At 40.1% G+C, this 11,089-nt stretch overlaps 1 protein-coding gene and 1 long non-coding RNA gene across 2 annotated transcripts; both read right to left on the reverse strand.

The window, feature by feature from the left end:
- Nucleotides 1–2,899: 2,899 nt before the first annotated feature.
- On the reverse strand, nucleotides 2,900–3,586 carry LOC119008666. The gene is made up of 3 exons (XR_005071482.1): nucleotides 3,422–3,586; nucleotides 3,160–3,269; nucleotides 2,900–3,030 (listed from the first exon to the last, which is right to left on the reverse strand). It is a non-coding gene; the product is annotated as an uncharacterized LOC119008666 (long non-coding RNA).
- Nucleotides 3,587–5,260: 1,674 nt separating this feature from the next.
- Nucleotides 5,261–6,343, reverse strand: LOC119008850 (P2Y purinoceptor 1-like). The gene has a single exon (XM_037079540.1). It carries the CDS (start codon nucleotides 6,341–6,343, stop codon nucleotides 5,357–5,359), a length of 987 nt encoding a protein of 328 aa, XP_036935435.1. The 3' UTR covers nucleotides 5,261–5,356.
- Between the last annotated feature and the right edge of the window lie 4,746 nt (nucleotides 6,344–11,089).

Here is an 11,089-nt window from a genome sequence, read left to right on the forward strand (position 1 = left end):
AGAGTCAGCAGAGGTCCAGATCTCCTCATTCTCCCTGTGCAGCACCAGTTTGCCATCATTGGTCAGATGAAGACGGCATATGTTACAGCTGGATCTGTAGGAGTTTGTGTGCCACCGGGCTAGGTCATCGTTGTTGTACATGACCAGGTTGCAGTCAGCCTGCATGCACAGGCGGGTAGCGTCTGATTCTGCAGTGTCTGAAGCCCACAGAGGTTGCCAGCCGTAGACAACAAAGTTACCGTCATCCTGCAAGGGACAAAGACACATTTGATTGATAGTAAAATGTCTCTTCCCAAACACTGCACAGAAATCAAACACAAGTTACTCACCTGGAAAACAGCCTTATACTCCCCATTGTTGGAGAGCAGGAAGTCTCCCTTGCGCAGCTCATCATTTTTGGACAAGAAGTTCCTGCTCATGACTCTGCAACAAAAAGAAAACCTGTGTTGTATCTCTGTAAAACACTGAAATTATAATAAATCATACATTTTGGGAGTTGGTTAACCAATTCAGTTGTGCACCACCACTGAGTTGATTTTCTTTTTCCTTTTGTGTATCCTCACAATAAACCTTAGGCACCTGTCATAAACTTCATGCACAGATTCAACAGTGACTCCGCAGCGACTCCTTCATGGATTTAACTACTCTTGCACAGCATGAATTCATCCAGCAGTAAAAAAAAAAGAAAAAAGAAAAAAAAAGTAAAGAATACTTACAGGCTTGAATGTTCCACCACAGTCAGATTGCATGTAGAGGAAGAGGAGTGAGGTGAAAAACAGTAAATTCACTCCATTTTTATATACAGTAAGTTAGGGGCGGGGTGTTAGCAGGTGGGGTCACAAAGACAGAAAACACTGACTCACAGTAATTAGAAAGCTGAAGTGCTGCTTCTAGTAACACATGGTTTCTACCAACGTTTCTGCAACTTGACAAGGAGGTTAAATAGCAACAGAAGTGTTCAGTTCTGTGAAATGCATAACCGCTTTAAATAAGAAAAAAAAAGGATAAGCCAAAAATAAGCATCTTGATGAAACTGCTACCAGTGGTCGACATAAAGTCAACATTCATGGCCTTTGGTGTGAAAAAACCAAGAATCCTGGAATGTCTTGGCTGCAATAATCATTTAAAAAGAATAAATCAACACGTGCAAAGATTTTCTAGATATTACAAGTTGCCATCCAACTGTTTTACATGTGTTTTGAACAGTTTTCCTAACAGCAACTGAAACATGTGCTGCAAACATGCTGAACAGTGTTTTGCAGATGTTTAGAAAATGATCTGTGGATTCTGGAGGATGTTGTTACTGAATGCAATTTGTGTGAAAGCAATGAAAAAAAAAGATTCACAGTTTGGACGACACAGAGGCTTCTGTTCCGCTGACTGTGTGATGAGTTTCGACGATGTGACTCAAGCACTGAATGCATGGAAACAATCAAGAAGAAGAAAACACTGTAACATGCAGCTGCTCCGTGTGACTGGAGACAGGTAGATGCATGCAGTGTGAGGCTGCAGTGGGATTAGTCTGACATCTTGTGGTGCTATGATGCAGCTGCAATAATGTCTTTAATTTCAACTAACTCAGGTTTCTCCCCAACACCATATAAGTTTTAGTAACACCTCTACAGTTTTACATGACTCCAACACTTGGACTTGGTTGTTTTATAATGAACACAGAAAAAAAGTATTGTAATCTAATCTGATTTTACGAAATAAAACTGTCCTGCAGGGAAGAGACGTTTGGTTGTACTGAATATGGACTGAATTATAAGTGTTTAAATTGAGCTGGTAAGTAATTCATGAATTTAGACCAAAAAGTCACAATAATCAGTCAATTTATTGAACCAGGAAACAGATTTAGTATCCCAGCAAAGCTTGGTGAGCCAGCAAAGGAAAAAAGAAACCAAAAGGAAGGGAAGATACCCAGGCCAACCCACAAAGGGTCGTAGGACCTGAGCTCTCCCCTCTAACCTAGGTCCACCCAAACTACAACTAAGGAAACAAAGCTGTGAAAACAAGGCTACCGGGCTCACAAATGCTCCATGAACTAGGGACACAAAACTGACACATTTTAAGATCAGGAGACTCAGAAGTTGCAGCTCAGGCTGGCAGCAGCAGAAGTCAGAGAGAGTGGCCACGTCACACCTCTCCCTCTTTATAGGTCCTCCCCCTGAATCAGATTAGGGCCAGCTGGGAGGAAGCACAAAACAAAGGACATTAGAAACTCTGGTCCTACATCTCACATCCAGCAGGGGGGGAGCATGTAACAATGAATACAATTTACTATTCAAAGGAGATTTAACACTGTGTCTGATATGCAGCTGTTTAATGTAACCACAGACTGGTGAACATGTAATGTGAGGCTTCTGTGGGAATAGAGACTGGGACTAGACTGACATCTTGTGGTGCCTCGTTGAAATTTCAAAATGTCTTTGGTGTCAACAAACTCATGTTTCTCCTCAGCACTATATATGGTTCACTAATGCATTCACAGTTTTTTATTACTTAAAGCTTTGGATTTACGATATGGTTGTTTTTTTTATGTACACAGACAAAAGTATTGTACGTAATCTGATCTGCTTTTACGAAGAGAACTGTCTAAGTGAACCAGTCAGTCATAGAGAGGAAGGACACATTTGTACATTATGAAAATGTGCTTTTATTTGACTCCAGATGACATAGTAGGCAGGTTAATTGTAATTAACACTGACATCCAGAGATGACTTTCACCTGCAGAGCATTCCATTTCAAAATATTGACATCATTTCATAATTTTTTGCCGTAGGAGTCAGCAGACCTCCAAATGTGTTCATCCCTGTACAGCTCCAATTTACTTTCATCGGTCAGCACTACACGGCACATCTGGACCTCTTTGGCCTGGCAGGTGTTTGTGGACCACTTGGGAACGTTACCCCTGTTGTAAATGACCAGGTTGCAGTCGGGCTGCATGCACAGGCGATAACCATCTGACCCGTGAGTGTTAGAAGCCCACACAGCTCTGCCGTCATCATAGAGGACAAAGTTACCATCATCCTGCAGAGCAGAAATGGAGACATTTGGCTGTTAGAGAAATATGCGTATCCTAGATAAATAAATAAAGTTAAAATGTCTTATGTATTTAATTTTAGACATCTTGCTAAGTCAATTATACACTTTGACAACCTTCCACAATACAAAGAAATCTGGAGAACGGCCTTCCACCTCCCATCGTTGGACATCAGGTACTCTCCCCTCTGAAGCTCTTCATTTCTTAAGTGCTCTTGCTCATGGTTCTGCAACAAAAAAACCTGCTTTGTATCTCTGTGAAACACTGAAAAGCAATGAAATCACATTTTTGAATTTGGTTTTGTTTCCTATTACTGTTGTGAACTTGCATGTGCACAGTTAGAATTCATCCATCAGTATAAAAGTGAAGAATACTTACAGGCTTGAATGTCCCACCACAGTCGGCCTGCACGCAGAGGAAGAAGACATTTTTGTCCACCTGTCTAATTAAGCCTGTTTTTCTCTTTCTCGTTTCAATTGGTCTGTTGTTGTCATGCATCTCCTGCTCTCCTGTTCTGTATCTTTACCTCAGTCCTGATGCTCCTGTGATTTCCCCCTGTCGGCTTTTTGGGTCACCCTCCAGACAAGCTCCTCTGTCTGCATGAATGTACTAAGCTGGAGTCATAGGAAGGTGGTCGAGGTGATCAGTTTAGATATTTCATGGGTTTAGAGCATATATGCTACATTGTGAATGGCTCGGCTGTGATATTAAACAGTCTGGCAACTTCTTCTGCAACATATGAGGGAACTTCATTTGCACCTTACAGACTACTTTCCCTTCCCCACCTCTTTTGCAGAATATGTCTGTTTCCATGAATGTTCTGATGAAAACTCAATAAAAAAGTGATTTAAAATATACATAGTGTGACTAAATGGTTCGCCACGTGATACTTTTATGAATCCCTAAACATTTGGATTCATCATAAACTGTCAGGTGTACTTAAAAAAAAAATAGTTTCATATGTTAGTGCAAAGATAAACCAATCATCAAGTGTTCATGCAGCTCATTATATGACAATAGTTTTAGCATACAACAATAGTTTTAGGTCCTGCATTACAATTCTACAACATATCATGATCGACATGATCTTGTTTAGAAAAACTGTGGTCATTTCTTAAAGCAGACTTTGTGATGAACAAGATGAATACAAATCCTCATGGGGGAGTGAACAGCCAGCGATCACATGAGGTGTAAAACAGAGTTTTGCTTGAAAATAACAGGATACAACAGTAGTTGAGAGTTGAATGTTTTAGTTATCCCTAGCCCCTTATGAGATGCCAAGTACAGATACATGTGAGTGTTGAACAGTTTGACTGATACAGGTTTTCTTCATCACTCTCATTAATGGGAAGGTGAGATTCTCCCCTCTGGTGGCCGAGTTTGGAGAAGCAGCACTCGGCAATTCTTTCTCATGAATCACTGAGAACATACTGAGACCTAGAGATGTAGAGAACAGATTATTTGATTTAAAGCTAAATGCAAATGTTTCTTTATGTATGAAAACACCAAGCAGAGCTATACCTAAACATTTTTTTTTCACATGTTGTTATTTTTATCATTGTTAATAATCTTCAAAAATGTGAGAATGAACCAAAGCAGTAGAGTTGTGTGTTGGAAAGCTGAAAGCTAAAAGACACTATTACGCTCACTGAAGCAGAAAGAAGTTTAGAAGGTTGTATTGAATATGATGTGGCAATGAACGGCCTTCTTCTTTTTAACCAAACACCGGTACAGCCTCCTCATTTGCCATACAGAGTTAAAGTGTTCGACCAACAGAACTGTATGCAACAGAGCCATGACCACAACTCACTGTCTTTCTTCATAACTGTGTGGAAATCCGCCATTATTACATCACATATGACGAACAAAGGCATGAAAAAAGAGATCTTACAGGTAAAACACAAGACTGATGTTGGCTTCAGTGAACGGGGGAGTGAATGTCATAATTCCTGCATTTATAGCCAAGGTGTATCGAAGAAAGTACATTGTTAAAATGTATATTACATATGGTGTCTTGTTTCAACAGCTCAAATAACTTTTAAATATTTATAACATTTTAAAACAGTTTAAAAGATGATTTATTCTCTATCGTCTGTTTGACGGCACACAGCATTAAAAAGATTTAACTCACCCTCAGATAATTACACAGTAAAAGTGATTAAACACACAAATTAACCAACATAATGATAAAAAATGTATTTTCTAAGTCATCCTCCTTCCTTTCGAATTTGCATTGAATATGTATTAGAAAGACCACCATGATCTATAATGTCAAACATAGTTCTGTTAGAAAAAAAACAGGCTTTTCCTGTGTCACAGTTCGTCCTCATTCGGTGCAGAAGGCCTTCTGCTGGGGTTTGACACAAACCGATTGGTTAACGTCAGACGAACTTGCTGCAGCTGCTGTCTGATCTGAGCAGGAATGTCTTCATGTGCATGGAGGTAAACCAGAGGGTTGAGAGCACTGTTCAGAGACGCAAGGCCCCGACTTATCTGACGAGCAATGTAGACTCCGTTATACCATTTACGGCATATCCCCTGTTTGGTAAGAACTCTTGACCAGAGGTTGAGGTTTCTGCATACATGATAGGGGATGTAACAGACAGAGAAGAGAAGAATCAAGATGAACATCAACTTCAAGCTTCTCTGTTTCAGTACATTATCAGTTCTCTTCCATGTCCATAAAACTACAGCCATGTGTCCATAGCAGCCCAGTGTGATGAGTAACGGGATACAAAACCCAGTGAGGGTCCATCCAACAGTGTATTTCAGGTAATCCTCAACGTGGTCCTTATCCGTGGTATCGAAGCATTTTTCAGTGTTGTTTCTATATGCCTTGGGGAAGAACATGTCTGGCAGACATTGGACACTCACCAACAGCCAGACTATGACCGAGATCATCACAGAACGGGTAAAAGTTAATCTTCCCATCACTTTCACTGGATGAACAATGGCCAGGTATCTGTACACACTTAGACAAGTCAGGAATCCAATGCTGCCATAAAGATTCACATTGAAGCAGAATCTTGTTATCTTGCAGAATGTTTCTCCAAAGATCCATTTACTCTTCATGAAGTCGTACACCACCAAAAACGGGAGTGTGAACAGGTACAAAACATCAGCAAGTCCAAGGTTGAGAACCAACACGTTGATGATCCTAAGTTTCCTCCAGTTGTGCAGCAGAGTCTTCAGTCCCCATCCATTAGCTACCAGACCGATGATGAACACTAAGATGTAAACAGGAGGCAGAAACCTGCCTGTAAAGTCAAAGCTGATACGAGGACAAATGGTTTGATTCATTCTCCTTCAGTCTCCTTCTAAAAATGCAGCTGTAAATGCTATTTAAACAAGTATGCACTGACACCCAGAATGATGAGGAACTTACATATATAGATTGCTTCCTGTAAAGCATTCTGAGAATCTTATCGTTGCACAATTACAGAGAAAAGTCATTTTCAGGGGTGCTGTTTAGCTCAGTTGGTAGATCTGTCTGCACAGAGCGTTGTCATGATAATCCTCCCGAGTCTTCCCCAGTGTCCAGATTATATCTCACAGCCTATCTTTTTCTAGACAGAGGACTTAGACATAAAATAGGTCAGAGACACTACAAACTTAGATAGATCGAAGGCCTCCTCACAAGGCTTACACAAAAATTTAGCTTAGCCTTAGCTTGGTTCGTCAGACATCTGTTCGGTAGACATGTCTACAGTAGCTTTGAGTATCTAGGTTGCAGAGACTATATGAAGAATGATCGTAGAGCAGTCATCACTATCCTTATCCAGAACCTCTGTACAAGACATGCATGACCTCCTATTGTATGGAGACATAATGTCCTGGGACAATCATATTTTTCCCCAACAGGTTGATGTGAGTTTGTGAAGCGAGTTTAATGTTAATAATATTACAAAGGAGCTTGGTTGTCACAGTAAAAAGTCTGGAATTTATGGACAGAATTTATGTGAGGTGGTGAGAAGTTTTAAACATCTGTATGATGTTACTTTGCCGCGGCACAGAGACAAACAGTTACAGGAAAAGTGGAGGTCCATTGCCAGACCTCTGAGCGCACCCCTAACCGCCAAGTTGCAGTCGCTGACTTTATCCTGACAGTCAGCTCCCAGTTAACATTAATTAAAGAGCCAGAAATGTCTTAGTGTCAGTAAAATTTTAACTCACTGTACTTTCTATCATATTAGTCATGTAGCCATGCCAGTAAAATCTCTGTCAGGAGTGATGATCTGCTTCTTCCTTTTTGTGTTTCCTCCCATGCTAAGGTCAGCAGGTGGGGTCACAATGACAGAAAACACTGACTCAGAGTGATCAGGAAGATGAACTGCAGCTTCTATTAACACGAGGGTTCTACCAATGTTTCTGCAACTTGACAAGGAGGTTAAATAGCAACAGGGGTGTTCACTTCAGTTAAATGCATGACCGCTTTAAATAAGAAAAATACCAGGCTGTGCAGGACGTAGAAGAAAACACACACACACACACACACACACACACACACACACACACACACACACACACACACACACACACACACACACACACACACACACACACACACGCACACACACACACACACACAAATGGTGTGGACGCAGGGTCACAAACCAATAAGCATCTTGATTTTACACGATGTAGAGGGGGGATTTTATTTGGTCAGAATGTATAATTATGTCAACAAAACAACCTTGGACAGTTTTTTTCAGTTGCTAACAGGCATCAGTCAATACTGAAACCACTTGATCGTAACTTTTCATTCAGTCTACATTCAACATGCATCCTGGACAAACACTTCATACTGAAAAGAAGCTCGTTCAGCCAAAACACTGGCACCAGCGGTAAGATAGCAGTGTTATGACAATTTTTCAAAGGTGACCTTGACCTATTTCACAAGAATTTCAGTTAACTTTACTTTCTATCATAGTGGTAGTCATATAGCCATGTCAGCAAAATCTCTGTCTGGTGTAATGATTTACTTCTTCTTTTTTGAGGTCCCCCATGTCAACGTCAGCTTGTGTGGTCACAAAGTTGGAAAACACTGACTCTGAATAGTTAGAGAGCTGCAGCTTCTGTTAACACGTGGGTTCTACCAATGTTTTGTGGAGGTTAAATAGCAACAGGGGTGTTCAGTTCTTTGAAAAGGAAACTGCTTGAGATAAAAAAAAAAAAAAAGGATAGATGATTACAGCAAGAAAACAAACTCGGACAGCTCAGTTGCTAACGAGCAACACGCAGGAATTTTGGGAGAATTTTCGCACAAGTTACGTGAGGCGAAATGCACAGATCTTCATACATGAACACAGATAGTAATACTAAACTGAAGTGAGTTGTTGCAGCTGATATACATTTTTTAACCATTTACATTTTCATCTATTAACGTCACTTCAGGAGATCAGTCCAACTACAGAACAAGTTTCCCAACTGTTATTTATTTTTTGTATAGTTAGCCACCATCTTTGCGATGCTCCTCCTTGGTACCATACATGGAAAAGTAACTGAAAGTGACTCATAGACACTAGGCGTCACTTCATGCTGATGCTCTTGTAGGAGTTTATCAAAATGTGTTAATTGGAAAGACTTGTAAAAATGGGACGAAGGGAGATTGTATATTAAGCCTGGAGCTAAACAGCAGAGAAGACACTGCATGAATATGAATGATAGTTGAGAGTTACACTGCTTTCCTTGGATAATGGCTGGGAGCTGAACTGCATGGCTGACTTTAATTTGTATGAAGACACACTTTCAGCAATTCCTTCTTCAGATATGTGCCAAATGCTCAATAAACAGATTTGTTAATGGGATTCAAGCAGATTATCGCAACCCAATGCTTTATTATTTGAAGTTCATACGACAGTTACAAACTCTGTGGGTCACCTCCAGAGAAACAAACCAACTTTATGGGTGCTGAACAATCAGCATGGTCTATCTATAACATAACTCTATGTACTGCTTAAATTAATGTTAAGTCTTCATCACTCTTTCCTGTGTTACAGGATGTACAAACGTTTTATCTAAATATAGACCAAACACGACTTTACAGTATAAAGAGAGAAAAAACATGTGAATAAAATGCTGAACTGGCCTTTATTCTAATTTCCTTACTGCATATGTGTCTGAGCTCCAAATTGGTTTATCATAGTCAACCGTAAAGAGGAAGCGGCGTTGGCTGGAGTGGGGCTTCGATGGCGTTACGGCCCAGGTACACCACCAGATTAACATCATTGGTCAGTTCGACATGGCACGTGTCGACATCCGCCTCGTTGATGTACGTGCCAGAGCTCCAAATGAGTTTATCACTGTCACTGTATAAGGCCAGGCTACAGTCAGACTGCATGCACAGGCGGTTTGCACCTGATCCATCAGTGCCTGTGGCCCACTTAACGTTCCCCTCCTCTTCATTGTAAATGACGAAGTTACCATTACCCTGCAGAGCAGACAATGAAAAATCTGAAGTTCATCCAAAACATTTCTGCACCGAAATCTACAGTGACTAGTCTATTTAGCGTTTAACTTTAAACAAGCTGGATAAATATATGTTTTTCATGAGCTCTTGAAAACATCTGGTTTTACTCACCTGGAAAACAGCCCTCCACACCAAATTGGTGGATCTCAGGAACTCTCCCTTTTCAAGCTTTTCATTTTTGGATAATTTGTTGGTGGTCATGATTCTGCAACAGAAAGAAAGCTTGTTGGATCTTTGTAAAACACTGAAAATGCACTGAAAAAAAATGCTTTGTCAGGAAGTAAGTAGGCTCTTGAGTTGCACACCGCCAGTGTTTTTAAATCACTAAATCATAGTTTTTTCTTCCGTATACATGTGTTATATGCGATATATGCAGCTATCATAAACTTCATGCCACCAGGTCAGATTTACCTACATACACTGCAACAACTACCCAACATACCTACAACAACTGTTATTGCAGCGGTATAAAAGTAAAGAGTAGTACGAACATCAATATGCTACCCCAGTCAAACAGCAAGCAGAGGAAAATGAGTGAATGCAAGAGGTGGAATTCAGTCTATGTTATATACCTGAGCTGGTGGTGGAGAGAGAAGGACAGCAGAGAGAGGGGAGTGACAAATCCAGTCCGGTTCAACTTGTGTGACTTCCCCAAACATCACAACATGCAGTATCAAAAATACATCATGGCATCGTTAATTATCAAGTGTTTACATTTATTTGATTTGATTTAAATAACCACATTTTCAAAATGTGTTCATTCAAATTCCTTAGAATCAGGATAAATCTGTAAATTGTGAAAACTATTCAATTTATTCAGTTTAAACGTATGAACATGGTTTAAATATGGCAAGCCGTGGAACAAGCAAGATTCAATTAGTTAAAGGTCCCATATTATAGTCATTTTTGCTTCTTGACATGATTCCTTGATGTCTAAATGAAATATTAGCTTTGGTTGAAAAAAGCTGAAGGACTGAGCACAGCAGGGTTCCAGAAACACCAGTTTCACAGGCCAGCTCAGTTGGCCAGTTTCAGTGCCTTTAAATGTTAATGAGCTACTGTGTGAGCTGCCCAAAGACGGTATTTGCGCTGCCCACCTCTTCCTGCTTTGCGGATGACGTGAGAACGGCATCATGTGACCATGGCAACGGCTGAGTTTTTCGAAAAAATGGCTGCCGGACATCAGACTGCGGTGGAACCGTACAAGTTCAAGCCGGAGTCCGACCGATCATGAAACACTCGTGATATGCTGATCTCAGATTTTGTAAAGATGGAAGAAATACATTATTCCAGACAAATTTAAACACCTACAGTACACTTGAACATTTTAAAGTGAAAGTTTTTATCCATATATTTATATTTGCTGCTTCATGCAAGTAATAGATATTAAAGTTTGACCAGTCAGCTCCAAGTTTTTGTGATGCCTAAACTTGCCATGTGCCATTAAGCATTAATAAACTGTTAATGTGAGAATTGATTGTCTTGCTGTTATTTTTTGTATATGTATTGGGTGGATAAAAATGATAAAATGTAAAATATTGGATTCATTAATAAGAATACATACATTTGATGCATTT

Source organism: Acanthopagrus latus, chromosome 19 (genome assembly GCF_904848185.1).
Source record: "Acanthopagrus latus isolate v.2019 chromosome 19, fAcaLat1.1, whole genome shotgun sequence".
Lineage (NCBI taxonomy): Eukaryota > Metazoa > Chordata > Actinopteri > Spariformes > Sparidae > Acanthopagrus > Acanthopagrus latus.

What these genes read in the sequence shown, in the direction of transcription:
- LOC119008850 (XM_037079540.1), bottom strand. Translation starts at nt 6,343, where the DNA reads ATGAATCAAACCATTTGTCCTCGTATCAGCTTTGACTTTACAGGCAGG.